This window comes from Syngnathoides biaculeatus, chromosome 1 (assembly GCF_019802595.1).
Source record: "Syngnathoides biaculeatus isolate LvHL_M chromosome 1, ASM1980259v1, whole genome shotgun sequence".
Lineage (NCBI taxonomy): Eukaryota > Metazoa > Chordata > Actinopteri > Syngnathiformes > Syngnathidae > Syngnathoides > Syngnathoides biaculeatus.
In genome coordinates this window covers 12,023,026-12,043,082 of record NC_084640.1, presented here as the reverse complement: position 1 = coordinate 12,043,082, position 20,057 = coordinate 12,023,026, and the positions used below count along the sequence as shown (strand labels likewise).

Below are 20,057 nucleotides of genomic sequence, written 5' to 3'. Positions count from 1 at the left end.
CTTGTACCCTAAAACATAATTACAAAAATGTTGCAAACCCAGCGAAATTGCCCCCGTTGCACGAGTGAAATGCAAAATTGCCGGATTTCAAAAATAAACTTTCTTTTGCCCCCATCAAAGAAAAAAAAATACTTTGTATGATTCAGATTATTTATTATTTCACTTGTTCTACATTAGCCCTGCCACAAGTTGAAGCATCACCTAAGGACATGTTCACTGACCTCAACCTCAACGACACACACGATCAATATGAACTTGGCTGATGTGGTTGATAAAGTGCTCCAGTTTGTGCAATAAATCTGATGGTGGGCTGAGATATGAGTTCTTAGTCACTGACTGTATCTGTAGAATTAAACAAATATCTTGCTGTCCCAGAAGAGCACAGCCTTCCAGAGATACCGGACCGACACCGGCAGAATACTCCTCTTAACTGGCAAGAATTGGACCCTTGTTAAACATCGTAGTTGAAACCAGATCGATACTTTTCTTGGAGCATTTCATCAATCTATCCATCCATTTTTTATATTGTTTAACCCCAGCAATGTTTTGATCTGCCACAGAGGACACAGGTAGGTGTTTTTTTTAAGGGGTTTCCACTAACTTGTTGAAGACACTTCACCACATGGAAGTACTTAAATCATTTTCCAGAAGCTGTTGTCGTACAGTTCAGTGAGCACCCAAAATGTAAAATCAGCTTGATTATAAATTGCCGGAACCCTTGTTGATTGGTGACGCAGTCTAAAATAATTAACCCAATCTGTTCATCATTCTAAGGATTTTGGAAAGAGTGTCCCTGAGATTCATTTGAACACCTCTCGGTCGCTCAGCATCCGGGTAATTCCAAACAGCGGTGAAACCGTCAATCCCTTGTAACTCGCCCCACAAATGTACTTTTAACGACACTTCAGTGCACATATGGTGTCTTGCTGAGTCATTTTGGCGCAAACACAATCACAGCTGTGTTACTCAAGAAGACTGCCAAAAAAAAAAAAGAAATGGAAAAAGATACAACGTGCAAACTGGAAGCAGGCAAGCGAGTTTTATCTAAGTTCTTGCAACGGTTTAGCAAAAAGTGAAATGCCTCAGTTCGCTAAATCTATCCAGACTCATTTCTAGCCAAAATACACTCAAATTAAAGCTGCAATGTTTCATTTTGTCAAGTCACATCTCTGTTATGAGGAGTACAGAGTGAAGACGAGCATTTTTAGACAAACTGCTGTTTCAGTCTCGAAGTCTCAGACTTATTTTGGCTAACCTCGTACGCAAAATGCTCCCGTTGTCGGAGTTTTGAAGCGCGCCGTCTCCTCACGGCATGTTTCAGCTGTTTTCCACAGTTCAGACCAATAAAATTTAAATCAGTGCTGATCAAATGCCACTTCAGAATAATCCAATGTTTTTGTTGTTGGCCGTTCTGCACAGATTGGAGACACGGTGTGCTGCAAGCAGGCCCAAAAAATAACAGAGCTCAACTGGAATTTTCCAAAATGCGTATTGACGAGCCAAGAAAGAATGCGCTCTGGATTGAATAAAACTTGAGCGGGCACTTTTTGGAACGTTACCCACGCGATATATTAATGACACAAGAAAAGAAAAAAAACACTGGCAGACATTCAGGAGGTTTAGTTCCGTTCTGGGGTTCCTTAGCTATATCCAGCACAGGGCGTCTTGAATCTCTGCAGGGAACAATAAATTCTAATGATTATCAAGGCAAGTCTTCAGGCAAATGACAGTGACGGAAAGCTTGGTCTCAGTGGCAGGGGTCTTTCAAATGCTAAAAATAGCTGTGATCAAAATATCGATTACTCTTAGGTGACATTCCAATACCCCGATTATCATCGGACCCAAATTCTGAGGAAGGTCCAACAGGGAAAAGTCAAGCGTGACCCTAAATACCTGGAGCTAGGTGAAAGAGTTTCAATGAGACTTACAAATATAATTTAAATGTCATTTGAATCAGTTTCAATTTATAATCAGTTTGTTTTTGTTTTTCTTCAACTTAGGGGTTACAACAATTATGTCTATATCCATACACGTGAGCTTTTCCATGCGCACACGCAGCAGAACGTTACTTGTCAATTTGTCTTCATGTAGCTTGCACAATATAATAATAATAATAATATTTTCATCACAAAGCAGGAGTCTGTTGAAGTTAAACTTGGCTTGGCTGTATGGAATATGTTCCAAATAGCAAAGTAATTTATTCTCAAAAATGTACACCCTTGGAGAGCAACAAGCCACAAAGGCATTATCCATCACAGAACTTCAATTAAAGTCCTATTAAACCTATTTAGAGGATAACCTCACTTCATTATATTTTGGGGGGGACTTTATAACTCATCATGCTTTCCATTTAAATGTGTTCCCAGTGTGCATTCCACTTTATTAGGGATACCAACATAATACGGAAAGCTCTGCCCGACAATATGCGGGATTTTTGTCCAGAATTGGGGTGACCGGAAGATTGAATGATGGGCATGGACGACAGTGGAGAAGAAAGACATTAGGTCGTGACCCACTTGGACAATCAGGCCATTGTTTGGATATTTGACTTAAAAATACACGAGCGGAACAATTACAAAGATGGAAGCACGCACTGGAAAGGAGAGCAATGAAGATTAGACAAAGTAAAACAGAACATATGTCACAATATGGACACAGTTATGGTACAAGGCCCAGTCACTTTTGACAAACAATTTATTCTACCTGGAGTAGGCAACAGAGATCTTTGGATGAGGAAGAACCTTTCAACGCATTTGTTAGGGAGATCCGTGAAAAGCCCGTATGCCTCCACAAGAGGGTGCAAATTCCCCATACAAACACCCAATTTTAGTACTGTAGCTTTTTTCCCCCCTCCCAGGGAGACCTCTGTAGCTGCAAATACCAGAAATCATATTTGATCAGTATCTTAAATCAACTAAACGTAAATGATTTCATCTCTTGGTAGGCGCTGGACAAAGTCTTAACTTCACTCCACTTATTTTAAACAGGTACTTGTTGTTTCCCCATAACTCATTGCCCTGCAGTTTACAACCATTAATAAAATTACCTGTAAATTATCATCCCGATGTTCATCCACACGACCCACCATAGCAAATCCAAAGTGACCCAGAGTAAAAATCAGCCCAATGCACCTCCAAAGCGTCTTGTCCGTCACAGCCCTTTGAGTTGTTTTTTTTTTTTTCCAATATCAATATGAAATATATTGTGCTTAACTCGCTTGCTTGTTGCAAGGCAATGTTCCTCGGACTCAATCATAATATTATTATTATTCCCAAAGGCTTCTTTTACGTTTACATTAGATCATGTGGATTTTTATTTTATTTTTCTAACAGCATCCACTCACTTTTCCATTTTGAAGATGATCCAGCTGCTGAATTTGAAGAGCATCCACCTTTTTCAGTCAGGACTTGCTGCTGTGTCGTGCATCCCACAACGGAACATTAGCAACCCCTACAGATCAAGGAACGACGTGAAAAATGAAAGTATTTTCTCAGTTCTTCATGTTCTCACTATTTCACGATTTTAATCTCCTATTCACTTGCATGATATCCAAAAACACATTTAAAGGAAGTGTTTTTCCACTTCTGTGTTTTTTGGGGACTTTTGGCTGCTGCAGAGGGTGTGTCAGTAGTTCACCTGACACCACAAAGGAACCGAAACCATACAATGCAATGAAACTTGTTGCTAATCACGTCAAATAAGCCAAGCAACTAGTTGACAGGGAGTTTGACACAGACTTTATTTGTTGTAAGTTTATATCTCCTCTGAAGCAGCAAATGCATGCAAATACAAGGATTAAATTCTTCATTTAGGTACAATTTTATTATAACACCAAGTGTTGGGACAATTTTATTATTTTCCCACAGCTAAACTGGCCAACTTTTCAGTTTACTGCTTGCTGAAGAGCTAAACTTTGGAGTATACTTTCAGCAGTGGCGTTTATTGTCAAATGCGTTTTTAATTTGTCCTGTTTCTTTTCCAGTAGTGTTGTGCTAAAGCAAATTGATGGGTGTAACGCAACATAAAACCGTTGATATAAAATTGTATTCATATATCGGACACAAAAACTTTGGCTAAAATTGTTGCTCTGATTATTTCCCCTGCAAATTCACTCTTTTGCCGTTATGCCAAAACAACATGTGGTGAAAATACAACAGCACCACAATCAGGATTTAACCTATTTACAAGCATTATTTTTGCAATTGAGCATCACTCTGCAATAGTAAATAATATTATAAAGAAATGAATCTGTGCCGGACAGAATAATTTATTCCAGATCATCAATGATTTTAAGTATTAAGTGCAGTGGTACCTCAATTTAGGAAATTAATCAGTTCTGGATGTTGTTTCATAACGTGAATTTTTAGTAAATAGATGCGCATTTTCCATGTGCATAGCACAATCCCCCCTCCCTTCCCAAAAACATGCATTCAAAGTGCATCATGTAAAGAATAATGAAAATTACGCTCATTTACCTTTGGCGTCGATGCGAAGGGTGAATGGCATGCAAAAGGCCTCGTGACAGCGGAGAGAAAACGTACGCATGCACACAACTTCATTCAATTAACGTTTCTCACGTTTCTTTGGGCCTGTGGTGAAGAAAGATGAATGAATTTTGTAGAACGCAGTGTTTACAGTTTTACCTTTGTAACAGTTTTTGGGAAACCTCATGTATTTAGCTTTATCCAGTCATGTTTATATTCGGTTGGATCGTGCTCACGCACTGTTCTGCTTCACACTTTTTTTTTAAATTAACTAAGCCGGAAGCGGAACATAGGTGAACAATTCAGATAACTTAGTGGTCTAGGTAACACTCCCCTCTGCAGGACACGATGAGTAAGGGCGCACTTAACGCTATGACGTTTAACAAACTTGCAAAAAGACACCAATGAAAACCACATGAAGAAGTTGTACTAAGAGAGCAGCCCAATCGTGCCATACGGGACGTTTGGGGTCATTTTGACGGGGGACGCGGTGGAGCAGCTACAAATCGTTGGCCTCGCAGTTCTGAGGACCGGCGTTCAAATCCCGGCCTGTTTGGGTTTTCTCCGGGCACTGCGGTTTCTTCCCACATCCCAAAAATATGCATTCATTGGAGAATCTAAATTGCCACAATATGTGATTGTAAGTGTGATTGTTGTCCGTGTCCATCTGCCCTGCGCTGGCAACCCTTGAGAGGATAAGTGGGCAAAAAGATGCATGGATTTGAATTTGATGGTCCAGTGCCAATTTTTTCTTTTCTTATCCTGAATTTCCGTCGTAAGTAGTGACAATCATTTTCCAAGTAGGCGTTTCGTAAACTGTATTTTTCGTTACCACAGATGTTCGTAAATAGAGGTACCACTGCACAAACATTTAATTCATTGTACAAAATTTTTTGTAACAATTTTGATGATGATAGTATGACAAAACAAGTCATATTCACACGTGCTATAAGAGGTAAAAGCATTTCCAAATAAAACTGTGTTCAAGTAATAGCATGTAAAAGTGAAAGGCAGTTTTGTGTTTTGTTTTTTAAAGAAAAAATAAAACAGAAAGTCCTATAAACCTGGCTTATCCTTGTGCAAACAAAGATAATGTCTCCTCCAACAACATACATTCAGGTGGATGTTAAAACTCCACCCATCACTTCTGTAAACGTTAACCTGTCCTAGACCAGCAACCCGAAGCCACTTGTTGTCATCACACTTGCAAGGCATCCCTGTCAGGTAAGGTCCCATTTCGCACTGAGTTCCTCCTTGACGGCTTCTACAATTTTCATTTATCTCCGGCAGTCGCAATGTACGACGTTCACGTGGAGTACTGAAAGAAAGAACAGACAAACTAACAAGAGCGAAGAGCAATAGGCATTCAGATGAGAGGAAACTATTCACACTTTTGCAAAAATGCAGTCTTCTTGCATTTAAAGGACTTTTCTTAGATATTCAATACTTAAATGAATGGAAACTTAAATAAATCATCAAATGAAATATGTTCTGCATATTTAATTGAGCTAAAGATGACAGTTGAGACAATTTTGGTATATCTGTTACCTGATAAAGCAACCACACCTTTTAATCCTCCTGCAGTGACTCAGACTACATAATTACACAGAACACCAACTTGTCGGACCTGTATGATGGGTCACGGAACGATTCTAAGTGGTGTGGGCTTTCTTTTTATATAACGGCAGGTGGCTTTCAAAAGTAAAGAGAATTTCAACTTTTCCTTCTTTGCTGTTTGCGTGCTGCTCAATCAATTGTCTGATTTATTGATAATCGAGCTTACAATGGAGCGTTTTAAAATGCGTCACACAATATAAGTTTTCAGAGGTGGTAAACTGCTAATGTGACTTCATCTATTGAAAGGAAATATTAACAGAATTATACGATTAGTCCTCAGTATTGTATGATTTTTGTTTTTATCAAATCCTTTGTTTGCGGTTGCTCTGTGGCGCTACTTCTGTTTGTCTGGGCGTGCTTCACCTGCTCTGGAAATTTTCTCTTCCCCACTTTTACTTTCAATTTCAGGAAATATATTCATCTTTTGTTTTTATTTTTTTGCGGGGGATGAATAAATGACACTGCAAAACAAAACATGCTCTGTGCACATGCTTTGCATTGGAAGGGGAAAAGCAAATGCAAATGGAAATGAAAATCCGGTGTACTGCAGCATAGCGAAGTATGTTCGATGTCATCTGGCTTATCGTCCTGTTGAAATGTGCAAAACATTGCCTAGACATGCGGAAGCGTAGATAGGAGCTGTGCCAAAATATCTTGTATGTCAGTGTAATAACAACGACTAATGCGTAATAATATTTTGTGAGGAAGTACGGTGGCATGTCACCATACCATACCCACAAATATCAATTAATTGAGAACAATAACAGCAAATTCGGAATATGCAGATGGCTGTAAAAAAAAATAATTAAAAAAAAGGGTTTAATTTTCTCATCCTACCACACTTCTTTTCTACAGTAATGTCTGAGGGTTCTATTACCGATGATGGCAAAGCTTGCGTATTTAGTTTTTCGTGCAAGTGCCTTACTGCGCTTGTTTGCCAAGATTGGCGGCAATTGTAGGGTGTTCCCTTGGAGATGCACTGAAATGTACGCCTGCTTGAACCGCATCAAAGTTTGGACGCGGGTGCTCTCATGCAATCTCGATCAGGATGTACACCGGTCCACGAAATTACCAACACCGAGTCCAACCTACGTCCTCGCACTGGATTTAAGTACGTTTGAACATCGGAATGAAGTGTCCTGCAGCCGACGAAAGCCCTTTTATCAGCGACGCTTCCTCTTTTATTACAATTTCAAACGTGTCTTTCATTGGCAGGACAACTGAAAAAGATAAACGGAAGGCTGAATAAATCAAGTAATGACAGCAATGGGACAAGACTAAATCCATTGTATAATCCAAGTCAAATGTAGGACCCTTCATCCATCCATCCATCCATCCATTTTCTTAGCTTCTTATCCTCACAAGGAAATAATTTTCAATGAATTCAGGTTTTCCATTCTGAATGCTCCTCCCAGGCTCATCCGATTGAGCAGGTCTGATCTAACGACGTCATGAATTGGTCTGCGCTGGAGGTCCTCCTCAGCGGGGTCAACAAATACTCTACAGCTTTCGGCCGCGTCTGGCTCTCCATGGTCTTCGTCTTCCGGGTCTTGGTGTTCGTGGTGGCGGCCCAGCGAGTGTGGGGCGACGACAGCAAGGACTTCGTGTGCAACACGGCCCAGCCCGGCTGCACCAACGTGTGCTACGACGCCGTCTTCCCCATCTCGCACATCCGCCTGTGGGCCCTACAGCTCATCTTCGTCACGTGTCCCTCCTTGATGGTGACGTGTCACGTGAAGTATCGGGAGAAGAAAGACCTGGAGTACACCGCCTCGCACAAGGGGGCTCATCTGTACGCCAACCCTGGGAAGAAACGTGGAGGTCTGTGGTGGACTTACTTGGTAAGGATCATTTAACTTTGAAGCACTGATTCTAGTTTGGAAAAAGATGCATCACCCAAAACGTGTCACTTCATTTTCAACTAGGTCAGCCTGATTTTCAAAGCAGGCTTTGATGCCGGCTTCCTCTACATCCTCCACTACATTTACAACGGCTTCGACCTGCCCAGAATGTCCAAGTGTTCTCTGGAGCCGTGCCCCAACACGGTGGACTGCTTCATTTCCCGGCCCACCGAGAAAAAAATCTTCACCCTCTTCATGGTGGCCTCCTCGGCCGTCTGCATCTTAATGTGCATTTGCGAAATGGTTTACTTTATCTGCAAGCGCATTATGAAACGCAGGAGGAGGATAAAGGAAATGATGAGGAAGGAATTTGCCGGAAACCACGAAATGACATCCCTGGCGCCACCCAGGTCGGAGTTCAGGTCTAAAAATTCGATCCGAGTGGACCCCACATTGGATCCCCTGATCCACAACCTCAATAACATGACGTCTGAGGAATTGAAAAAGAAACCACCAGCTGAAAATGGAAAAGTGGAGAAGATTTAAGGACCGAAGAATCTCTCGGATTCTGTGAACGGCAGCTGTTCAGAAAGTTTGATTCAATCATGACTTGTAAATTCATGTAATGGCTTTCCGCCTGAAGGCTTCATTTACGCATGTAAATACATGCAAACGCAAGAGTAATGAAGAAACATTTATTCACAACTCTTTTACACTCTTACATACAGTACAACATACGGTACAAAATGAAAAGCAACAAACTACATTCAGTTAACAAAGGATACTCAAAGTATGCAGACTGTATGTATAGTCAAAAGTAAACAGAAAATACATTTTTTTTAAAAATGTTTGCCTCTAAAAGTTCCAAATATTAACATGTCAAAATAGTTCAGAAATTCTGTCGCAGAGCTGAGCTGCTCTTAAAAGTGGAACTTTTGAAATTCAGAAAATTGCGTGTTTATTATACCAATGGACCTTTCCGATGGTGATCTTAAGCTCCGCCCCCTCAGCCATGTCCCAAAAGCTTCCAAAATGGCGATTGAACAGAACACGTTTGAAGTCGGTTTTCTATCGCGTATTCCAGATAATATTGGGGTATGTTTTTTTGCCAAATGCGTTAAACTTATCCAATAGAGTTCCGCACATAGGTCTCAGCTATTTCACGCAAACATATGTACACGGAATTAAGATTTTGGATGGAGCAGGACGCAATGTCAGAGTTACAGTGAAACGTTGGCGATTATGTTGGCGAGCGATTGACAGGTCGGAAAGGTCCATTATACCAAATGTCTATAATGCATGTGTGTGTATTTAAAAAGAAGATCGAGAAAGATATATTTATGAACTTTTTCTTTCCTCCCCTGTTGCATATTTTATGTTGACCATGTTCGTAAAACAGTACATAACCGGGAAACTGTTTTTTTTTTTTTTTTTTTTTTTTGTTTCGCTTGTCTACATTTAAGACACTCGAAGCACTTTAACACTGTCTGGACTGGGAATTCGCTATCTTGCTCAAGGCCACTTCGGCATCGTCTCCGGGCCCTGGATCGAACCCACAAACTTTCAGATTAGGAGACAACCACTCTACCGCCTGGGCAATGATGGCTCAATAAAATTTCTCATCGTTTCATTTTTGCTCATGCTGTAAAATCACCCTGAAAAACTTTCAGTGGACTCTTAACAGTGGAAGATTTAAAAAAATAAACCCTGAAATATGAGATCCAACTGTGTCCTCTAACTGACCATTTCCATTTACATTACTTACCTGTAAGACACAAGCCTTTATGCTATTTCGGTTAAAAACAGAAATATCTAACTTCTCGTCTTGTACTTGCCCATTTATTCTTGAACACTATATAGAAGAAATAAAAATGTACACTTTTGGATACACATTATTTGAAAGCTGAAACTAAAACCTTTTTTTGTCCCCAAGGTATTTATTTGTACAGATAGTAAAATGAAACAAGGTAAATACTATCTTTTGCCCTTGTTCTGGGGTTGCTTTGCCGCATCCGGCTAGCTACAATGAAATGTGAAGAGTTTCAAAGGCAATGTGGATCAAAATAATGAGTTGGTGGTACGATACCTTCATGACTGCTTTCGTTTTTACGTCCTCCAATGACAAGATACTTTTATCCATCTGTTTTTTTGTTTTTTTTTACATGTGACTACATGGCCCCGAGGTAGAAAACAACAAAGGAATGAAGTAAGACACGCCACAGAAAGTGAAAGCAATTTACTGATTTGACGAGAATGATGAACACAACGGGGAAATGGAAACATATACTGTACACGGCAGATCAACACGCCAATTCTTTTCATGTGTTGATGGGTGGCGACCAGTTCAGGGTGTCACGGCTCATGCCCGATGACAGCTGGGGTCGGCTCCAACACTCCTGTGACTCTCATGAGGACAAGCGGATCAGAAAATGGATGGATGGAATGAAAACATAGTGAAAAATGTTTTCTCCATAATGTTACAGCGGCTCACTATAACATTAAAAATTCTTTGTTAGGAATAAAACTCTCCTTTATTTGTGATGAACACTTACAATTGGTCATTTTGCAAGGACAGAATTTCAAAATCTACTATTTTTAGGTGGAGTACTTGTGCAGTTCAAATGATGTCATGAAAATCCTCTCGTGAGGTCCTCCCCGTCACCGTTCTCCCACTCGTATAACAAAAAGCTATGAAATGCATTTTAGCAACTTTCAAGTAAACACAATGGTAAAATTTGTCTTTTGCTTCTTTTTCATTATTGTTTGTTATTCCTGTATGTATTCTACCAAATGGCGTTGATTGGGACATTTTTATTTCGCTTTTTATTATTATTTTTTTCCCCACACAGAACATTGTGAAATATTTTAATGAATGTAATTGCCAAACAGAAAAAAAAAAAAAACTCCACCCCTTTCAAACTAGAAAATAGTTTGGAATCGCATTTGCATGATTCACACGTAAGGTAAGCACTGTAACTGATTTTTTCCTCGTAGTTTGGCAATACTTGTAAATGTGGATATGTTTTCCGATAAGAACAAATGTCAAGTTAATGTGAAGAAAATAACTGTCATAGTTGTTTTTTTTCCCCCTTTATGTCAAAAAAAAATATCTATTGTTAAATTTTATTTCACTTTACTATAGGGTTAGGGTTAGCAAGCAAAGTCTGAGTGTTCCAACAACGCATAACGTTACAGTGTCTTAAAGCCCGGGTGTCATCCCTATAAACATTCTATAATAGATATTGTAATGAAAAATACATATAACAGTATTCACTTCAATGTCTATATGGAAAAAAAGGACGTCATCGTCACTTCCGCCGTTGAAAACGCGCAGTGCCTGCTACTATGGAAGCCGAACAACAGACATATTCGCATTTTTCCGACGCCCCTTCTGACACTGAAGTTCTTTCCGAAAAGGACAACACCACACAATCGAGTGAAGTTACCGGGGCAATATTACACTATTGTTTCGAGCCCTCAAGGCAATATTACACTATTGTTTCGAGCCATATTCAGATATCCGATCACGGCCCATCCACATCCCGTCCGATCCACTCGCAGTATACAGTATAATATTTCAATAAACATACCATTTTCTTGCATTCCCCAAGGCAACAATTATGAACTGGTCTGCGTTGGAGGCCCTCCTCGGCGGGGTCAGCAAGTACTCCACGGCGTTCGGCCGCGTCTGGCTCTCCATGGTCTTCGTCTTCCGGGTCTTGGTGTTCGTGGTGGCGGCGCAGCGAGTGTGGGGCGACGACAGCAAGGACTTTGACTGCAACACGCAACAGCCCGGCTGCACCAACGTTTGCTACGACGCCGTCTTTCCCATCTCCCACATCCGTCTGTGGGCACTGCAGCTCATCTTCGTCACGTGTCCCTCCTTGATGGTGACGTGTCACGTGAAGTATCGGGAGAATCGAAACAGGAATTATGCCCGGTTACACGAGGGGACTGCTCTGTATGCCAACCCTGGGAAGAAACGAGGCGGTCTGTGGTGGACTTACTTGGTAAGGATGCGCAATGGAAAGGTTTCATTGAATTTGATTCGAATATGAAATCAGCAGTGACGCGTTTGGTTAGTGGGCCGACAAACATGATCACGTTGGAGTTATAAGAACCATCAGTATTATCATTACCGTGCAATTAAATGGCAACAAACTGTCCCATTGGTAAATTACTCTAAGATCCTGAAGGCCCTGGGTATAATAAATTGACATGGTAACACGGACAGGCTAAAATTTGATTGGCCAAAAAAAAAAAATCTATAATTGACAAAGTGTAGGGGAAGCAGGGGAGCAAAGTGAAATATTTGAAATGAACAGAAGACAATAGACAGTTGGGAACAATAACTAAAAAACTCATCATGTATTAAGTAGCTTTTGTCAGACATTTTTTGTTGTTGTTGTTGCTTGTTTCAAGCTCATTTGTAATTGAAATAAGTTGACAAATAAATATCAGCGTATTGAGAGGAGAGAAAAAAAAAATACTCCAGTGCCATTTTGGACCGTTTTCATTGAAAAATGACCTTGAAATAAAATAAAATTGTATAATAAATTACTTAATTACTTTTAGGTGATTCGTCTTATTTTAAGTGTACTGTAATCAGATTGGATTTGACTAGGAAAAAAAAGGATCAATGTTCTTGGTCGTATTTGGGGCTTTCGCTGTTGTAGTTGAGCGTCTGTGATCGCGTTTGGACAGACGCAACGAGTCCACGGCATTAAACGTCGCATCTTGTGTATGATTCCTGTAGGTCAGCCTGATTTTCAAGGCCGGATTTGATGCCGCCTTCCTTTACATTCTCCACCATATATACCAGGGCTTCGACATGCCACGATTGACCAAGTGTTCTCTGGAGCCGTGCCCCAACACAGTGGACTGTTATATTTCGAGGCCTACTGAGAAAAAAATCTTCACCCTGTTTATGGTTGTCTCTTCGGCTGTCTGCATCTTCATGTGCCTTTGCGAGATGGTCTACTTCATCTGCAAGCGTTTACAGAAATGCTGCAGAGCGAGGTCTGCCCTCGGTCCAGAAAAGTCAGCGCCCGAGTCCAACCTCAGATCCAGAAGCGTCATTAGAGTTGATCCCACCGCTTCCATTTGCGACCTCAAAATGATGAGTGAGGAAAAGCGGAAATGTGAAAGCAACAAGGTGGATCACATTAAAGGCAAACATATCATGATTTTGTAAAATGATTATGAATATACCCATTGTCCAAGTGGTAAAGGTTATGATGTGTTTTCACATCTTATTTCACGATTTAAAAGTGTGCACTTAAGGTGATAAAAGTGGGAATTTTCAGTTCAACATTTTTGCATTCACATCAGTTGATAATCTCTATAAAATCAATTTTTAGGTACTGTATCCTAAATCAAATTAATAATAATAATCACGATAAGAATAATGATAATAACATTGTAGATGTATAACACGTCTCCAATTAACATAGCATTGCCGTGTTAGTCTACCGAGATACTGTTTGCCATATTAGTAAATACGTATTTTAAAATAAAATAAAAATGACAAACGTGGATAAGGTTTTACTGCCTCCTACCGTCCAATGAGAAACACCGACGCAACAAGCGCTTTTTTAGAGACTTTTCCAGCAGATGTGTAATATGTACGTTATGCGGGTTTATTATATGATTTCTGATTTTTTTTTTTTTAATTTCCCCCACTCCTCTTTCCAATCGGTGGGTGAGAGGGCGGGTCATACAACCTAAATGAATATAACATGGAACTTGTTAACATTCAATTAAGGATATAATCCAATTAATTATAGTGAATTGTATGTTATATTATTCTGTTGGGTGAGCAATAAACTACTGTCAGACGTCACATACTGGATTCTGTATCATTTATTTGGCTTTTTTTCTGTATTCTCATACTCAATAAATCACAAGGCAGCATTAAAAAAACGTTTGGTCGTCATAACTACCAGGTCAATTATATTTATTTCATTGTATTGTATTTCCCTGGATGATTATTTCATGAGCATCGTTGTGTACATCACGAGAGAATAATTATGTCGTCATCACATCGCATCTCGTTATTGTCCAATCATAATCGAGAAGATGATGCTCTTTGATTGTCCAATCAAAATCGAGAACAATGGTGCGGTTTGGACAGCTGGAGACAGATGGGCAATTGAACCAATCATCACTCCCGACAGCGAGCGGGACACACCTTTTTGGTGACGTCGAAAAAATACAAGGAAGGAAAAAAATGAACTACCAATACGGAAAGGTAAAGCAGTGCCCGTACTTCAAATTTTATACTTTTTTTGTTGTGCGTGTGAAACAAAGCTGCCTAAACTAAACACTTGATCACCCATACGCTTTAATATGCTTGTTTTTGTCACGCCAATTCGTCCCAGTTTAGCGGTAAAATTTTGTTAGCATGTTGTGGCTAAAGTACATAACCTCACTACGTCGCCTTAACACATTAGTAGACGCCAGACAAACTACAAGCGAAAACATGTGTTCCACATACGCGTTTTAGTTATTGTAAAGGTAGAAAAAATGGAAATGATGTATGTTTTTCCATATATTTCATGAAGCATTTCATGTCACTCTTGTAATAGGTTATTACGGGATAAATTTCATCCATCAATTCCTATTACATGCTCCTTGTCCCTTAGTCAAGCAGGTGAGCTGGTTCTGATCCCATCTGGGACTCTGGACTTGTTGAATGATTCCCAGAAATTCTCTCTTTTAGGGGTATCCTGGAGCAGGACACCCAGCACCGAATAGCCCTTACATTGGAGGCAGCGGTCCATATGGATCTGCACCCTCAGCTCCATACGGCGGTGCATCAGTTCCACCGGGAGGCCCGTATGGCCCAGGTCAAGGCGGCCACTATGGACCTGGACCAGGGGCCGCGGGTTACGGGGGACAGCCTCATGGTGCGCCTTATCGCCCCCCTGCTCCTTCAGGTACTGCCGATATCTTCTTCCAGCCGCCTTTGTTGATAAATCCTCTTTTGTTCTGTCCTCACATCACTTGTGGTAAAATGACGGACGTGTGATCAGTACCAAATTGGCAGATTCCACCGCCAGCAGGATCAGAGCGCCGAGGCCTTTGTTTTGAATAATAAAAGCCATCAGCGTATGGCTCCAAGTTCCACACCCCTTTGTTCCTCACATCTTCTCGGGCCTTGTTCCGCCTGTAGGGAACATCCCCCCTGGTGTCAACCCAGAGGCCTACCAGTGGTTCCAGACTGTCGACACGGACCACAGCGGCTTCATCAACCTGAAGGAGCTCAAGCAGGCGCTCATCAACTCCAACTGGTCAAATTTCAACGACGAGACGTGCCTCATGATGCTCAGTGAGTCCTGCAGCCAATGCGAAAGCAAAATGCAAAGTGACTGGTGCAGCTCATTGCTAAACGCTTTCCTGCGGGGGTCCTCGAAAGATTTTTCCTCAAGTACCACCTAAGAAAAATTGCTCTGGAAGTTCCACCGTTGTGACAACATTGCCCCTAAATATAGGAACATTTTTTTTTAATGTACTGAAATAAGAACTAAATTAACATGTATTGCACATCAGTTATAAAAATCAGAACAAAAAAGGGTTAAAAAAAAAACCAAAATGTTTTGAAATATTTAATACAAACAGTACTAAAAAAATTAATACAACTGAAGCGCAACAGGCAGTGATTCACCGCTAGAGGGAGCCTATTGCCCAACTTGTTTTCATCAAGGGGTACATCATATTTATGGTTATGCTCAGGCAGCCATTATGATTGGTTCATGAAATTCCATGTATAAATGCTGGGGGGTAGGTGACTTTATGCTGAAAGTCACAGTTTGATACATACCTTTATTTTAGCTTCATCCCTCCATCCATTTTCTTGGCTGCTCATCCTCACAAGGGTGGCGGGAAGTGCTGGAGCCTATCCCAGCTGTCAACGGGCAGGAGGCAGGGTACGCCCTGAACCGGTTGCCAGGCAATCGCAGGGCACGTCGAGACAGAAACAGCCGCACTCACAATCACACCTAGGGGAAATTTAGGAGTGTCCAATTAATGTTGCATGTTTTGGGAGAGTGTGGGAGGAAACCGGAGCGTCCGGGGAAAACCCACGCAGGCACGGACGGGGAGGACATGCCAACTCCACACAGGAGGGTCTTCGATTGAACCTGGGACATCAGAACTGTGAGGCCAACGTTTTACCAGCCGAGTCACTGTGCCGCCCTCCTTAGCGTCATATTTAGCACAATAAGGGAACAAAAAAATTTTTATGCAGCGCAATAATGACATAACTGAAAAGTATTATTATTTTGGAATAGAAATAATGAAATGCATTTTAGTTTCAGCTCACGGTTGGATTCTGTTTAAATGGAAAAAAAAAAAAACGAGCGCACTAACCGTGTTGTCAACTTGCCAGAATTTTTTTTTTCTGGGCTGGGCATGTGGCGACATCACACCACAGTTGCTCTTCTTGCCCCTTGGGGAAAGTACTCCGTGTGGGAACGTCAGGACTTGGACGCGGTCGAGGCTCTCCTCATCCTTTAACGCGCGGTGTTTTTCCATTTCCTGTTAGACATGTTTGACAAGACAAAGTCAGGCCGTATGGACCTTTTTGGTTTCTCTGCGCTGTGGGAGTTCATGCAGAGGTGGAGGGCGCTCTTTCAGCAATACGACAGGGACCGCTCAGGATCGATCAGTAGCACTGAGCTACACCAAGGTAACACACCGGATACCTCCAAGAACGTGACGTACCCCGAGAGATGTACTTTCCGTTCTCATTACTCTCCCCCCCCCCTCCCCCTCCCCTCAGCCCTCGCCCAGATGGGCTACAACCTGACTCCCCAGTTTTCCGAGTCGTTGGTGCGGCGCTTCAGCGCGCACCCTGCACGTCCCGGCGTGCATCTGGACCGCTTCATCCAGGTGTGCACGCAACTGCAGAGCATGACGCAGGTCTTCAGGCAGAGGGACACCAACATGACGGGCAACGTCCGGCTTAACTACGAGGACTTCCTCTCAGGGGCCATCACCAGGCTCATGTGAGCGTCATAATTAAGAACTCATCCCCCGCACCCCAGCTGGTGCTTTACAGTTGACATATCAAGTAGTACATCCTGTTATTCGTTTCAATAATAACCAAACCCAACTGAGAGTGGACTGGGTGATGTTAAGCGGTAGTTTTCAAATAACAATTAACGTATTGAATAAATAGCAGGAAATGATTGCATCACCACCACAGATGCTTTTCTGTTTGCTTCACACTCCATAACATTTTATTAACCTTCTTAGTGGCTTGTATTTCATCGACACCAAATACCCTTCCCTCAAAAGATGTCTATTACGATACTCAATGATTTACAGTATATATGAACAATGAAGTTGTTTACATAAATCACAATAATGTTAGGAACAATCAATTATATTTAGAGATTGTGGGGAAAGTGTCCTCTGAAACCTCAAAATGTATTTTTGTACCACGATACCACTGATTTCCTGCAATTTTATAAATGTTTATCAAAATAAAAGTTGATTTAAAACAAAGATGCTGTGTGCCTCTTTTATCACAATTTACATTTTATGCACCATGAAATGCTTTGTTTTCAATCATTAAGGTTTCCTTTTTGGTGTTAGTGTATTCAAAAAGCAAACATTTGGAAATAGCTGAACAAACCTTTTATAATGCCTAAACTTCCGCAATAAAATAAAAGCGTCTATTTATCTTTTGTCCGTTCTGTTGTCGCTGTCACTGAAGGTGATAATTTTTCATAATCTTGAGCGGCGGTACACTATTCTGACCACTAGATGGGGATAATGACAAGAGAAAGCAGTCCTCCAAACCGCTTGGTTTAAACGAACAAGACTATTCCACCAATCAGGAGACACTCAGCAACCGCATAAACCGGAAGTCACGTTCACGCACCGCGGTAGGGCAAAGCGAAAACGCTAAAGGTGAGTCAAATGGGACCGGGAGCTAATCAATAAGTCAAATAAGTAATATTAGTTAGTGACGTTGAAGCTATTAATATACACAGACATCTGAGGGAAATGAGTCATCCGGCACTCAGTAGACGATATATTTGATCTATTCCCGTTCATCACTGTAAACGTGAACGATGTCCATTCAGTCGTTACGCAAAAAGAAATGTCACAGTGCACTGGGTGTTTATGCTGTCCATAAATATACAGTTCTATAAAGAAACAAAAAAAAAAAAAAAACATTTTTGGGGGGTGGTTCTAAAGAAAGTAAACATAAATTGACCTGTAAGCATTTCCAGTGTGCAGCATTTTATGAGCATTGATATTCAGCCTTATACTACTGTAATACCTCTGGAATTGATTTCGTGTTTCTCTGACAAAGTATACACCAAGCCACCTATCTATTTGAAATTTACTAGGCAAATTACAACTTGGAAAACGTTTTGTTTAAAGCATGTTTTTCTTTTTAACAACATAAGGGGAAGAAGGTATCTCTGAAGTAATGTAGGACTGTAGTATAATATCCCTTTCACTTAAGGCAACTATTGTCACCTATTATTCTAGTTATGACATTTTAAATCAGTTTTATGCATAAGTAATAAAATGTGCTTTATTTTGTTACCCGCCGGGATCCAAGGCGGCGACGCAGTCATGTGGCCTGTAGTTTGGACCGCCATGCGGACCTACGCCCCGTACATCACCTTCCCGGTGGCCTTTGTGGTCGGAGCGGTGGGCTACCACCTGGAGTGGTTCATCAGAGGGACGCCAAAACCTCGCGAGGAGGAGAAGAGCATCCTCGAACTGAGAGAAGAGAGGAAACTGCAGGAACAAATCGGGATGGACAGCACGCAGGTGCTCAGCCTCAAGGAGAAACTGGAGTTTACGCCTAAAGCTGCTCTCAACAGGAACCGTCCTGAAAAGAGCTAACTAACCCTTTCAACCGCAGACAACATTACTCATCACAATGACTGGACAACCAATGCTCCTCATGGCTGGTCCCCATATAAGTCTGTGTGCATGTCATCATCATGTACTTTATGTGTAAATTCTCATGTGTTTTTAAACTGTGATACACACACACTGCAAATACAGGAAACCTGTCTGTGTCAAATGAAAGGAAAAAATGTCCGGTCTTTTCAGCTGCAATTTATGGCCAAAAGTATTGAGACATGCCTTTAAACAAAGCAAGTGTTGGGCTTTGTGTACCATTACCTTTGGCCACACAATGTAGATGTGCTCTGTTGCTTTTACCATATTCTTTCTATAATTTCTTCACCAAAGGCAATTTGTTTTTCAACGTATGGGGGGGGGGGCGTCAGGTTTTTGATGGTTATGCATTATGCAGGAACTCTGTGATGTATGTTAAGCAGCTTAGTCCTGTTTTTGTGTAGAACGGCACCACTTTCATTTTGGAAAATTCTCCACTTTGCACTAAAGGCCTATCACACTGCGTGTCATGTGAAAACTGGTTGAATAAAGTTAGAATTGTTGAACTCTTGAGCTGCCGGGAGTTAATTATTCCGGCCACAGGGCCCATGTCTAATGGCGACTGGTGAGGAATGCGACTTCAAAAGATTCAGAAGGACGGGGCGGCCGCGGATTTCAATTCACAGGGGAAATACGAACCGAGCACTGAAAGGCAAAAATAGAATGCTAAAGGGAAAGCGGCCAATGGCGTCAAATGTAGATTTTTGTCAGTTCTGAGAAAGAAATTGTGGTTAAAAAAAATAAATAAATCATAAATACGGCTTCAGTGGGAATTTGTCATGGCTTTGAGGACTGCGAGTTATAAATTGGTCTTTGTGTGCCTTTTAAAATAAGAAATGCAGAGAATTTTGTTTTTGCAAGCCTTTCCTGATTTGAATAATAAAAGCTAATGTCTTCTTCACAGCGTACCAAAAAGTTAATTCAGATCAACTCGTGAAATGGTTAACAATTAAGTGGCCCAGTAACACATCACGGATGGATGTGAAGCTCGACTTTGCAACGAAAGGAAGGGGGAGTTTGTGTATGTCTGCGTCCTTCTGGGAACAATTAGAGGACAGGTAACAATGGACCGAGTCCTCCGGCCAGGACAGCAGTGTGGGAACTGAACGCCAATGCTCCTGGGAAAGTTTAAGGGGGATGTTGGGAGGTCTTCCATTGTTCCTGCTCAATGATGGTGGATAAT

At 41.2% G+C, this 20,057-nt stretch overlaps 5 protein-coding genes across 6 annotated transcripts in view; 4 read left to right on the top strand and 1 right to left on the bottom strand.

Annotated features, from left to right (window-relative positions):
- csmd2 (CUB and Sushi multiple domains 2) overlaps positions 1 to 4,750 on the bottom strand; it is a 234,610-nt gene extending 229,860 nt beyond the window's left edge. The window contains exons 1-2 of the mRNA XM_061816677.1: positions 4,476 to 4,750; positions 3,344 to 3,450 (exon numbers count right to left, since the gene is read on the bottom strand). Coding sequence (XP_061672661.1) covers positions 3,344 to 3,387 — 44 coding nt within the window. The 5' untranslated portion in view covers positions 3,388 to 3,450; positions 4,476 to 4,750. The remainder of the gene's footprint in view (positions 1 to 3,343; positions 3,451 to 4,475) is intronic.
- A 939-nt stretch (positions 4,751 to 5,689) lies between these two features.
- On the top strand, positions 5,690 to 13,928 carry gjb9b (gap junction protein beta 9b). 2 transcript variants are annotated; one of them, XM_061816652.1, is made up of 3 exons: positions 5,690 to 5,708; positions 11,554 to 11,952; positions 12,699 to 13,928. In XM_061816652.1, exons 2-3 carry the CDS (start codon positions 11,563 to 11,565, stop codon positions 13,134 to 13,136), a joined length of 828 nt encoding a protein of 275 aa, XP_061672636.1. In that variant the 5' UTR covers positions 5,690 to 5,708; positions 11,554 to 11,562; the 3' UTR covers positions 13,137 to 13,928. The 2 variants fall into 2 exon arrangements, with proteins under 2 accessions (XP_061672636.1, XP_061672627.1); XM_061816643.1 differs by lacking the exon at positions 5,690 to 5,708 and adding an exon at positions 8,728 to 9,205.
- LOC133503903 (gap junction beta-4 protein-like) lies at positions 7,550 to 8,488 on the top strand. The gene is made up of 2 exons (XM_061825895.1): positions 7,550 to 7,942; positions 8,027 to 8,488. Exons 1-2 carry the CDS (start codon positions 7,553 to 7,555, stop codon positions 8,486 to 8,488), a joined length of 852 nt encoding a protein of 283 aa, XP_061681879.1. The 5' UTR covers positions 7,550 to 7,552.
- A 120-nt stretch (positions 13,929 to 14,048) lies between the features above and the next one.
- pef1 (penta-EF-hand domain containing 1) lies at positions 14,049 to 17,452 on the top strand. The gene is made up of 5 exons (XM_061816630.1): positions 14,049 to 14,192; positions 14,664 to 14,880; positions 15,117 to 15,272; positions 16,488 to 16,631; positions 16,725 to 17,452. Exons 1-5 carry the CDS (start codon positions 14,058 to 14,060, stop codon positions 16,952 to 16,954), a joined length of 882 nt encoding a protein of 293 aa, XP_061672614.1. The 5' UTR covers positions 14,049 to 14,057; the 3' UTR covers positions 16,955 to 17,452.
- Positions 17,453 to 17,753: 301 nt separating this feature from the next.
- Positions 17,754 to 19,844, top strand: smim12 (small integral membrane protein 12). The gene is made up of 2 exons (XM_061816665.1): positions 17,754 to 17,860; positions 18,525 to 19,844. Exon 2 carries the CDS (start codon positions 18,539 to 18,541, stop codon positions 18,812 to 18,814), a length of 276 nt encoding a protein of 91 aa, XP_061672649.1. The 5' UTR covers positions 17,754 to 17,860; positions 18,525 to 18,538; the 3' UTR covers positions 18,815 to 19,844.
- The last annotated feature ends 213 nt before the right edge of the window (positions 19,845 to 20,057 follow it).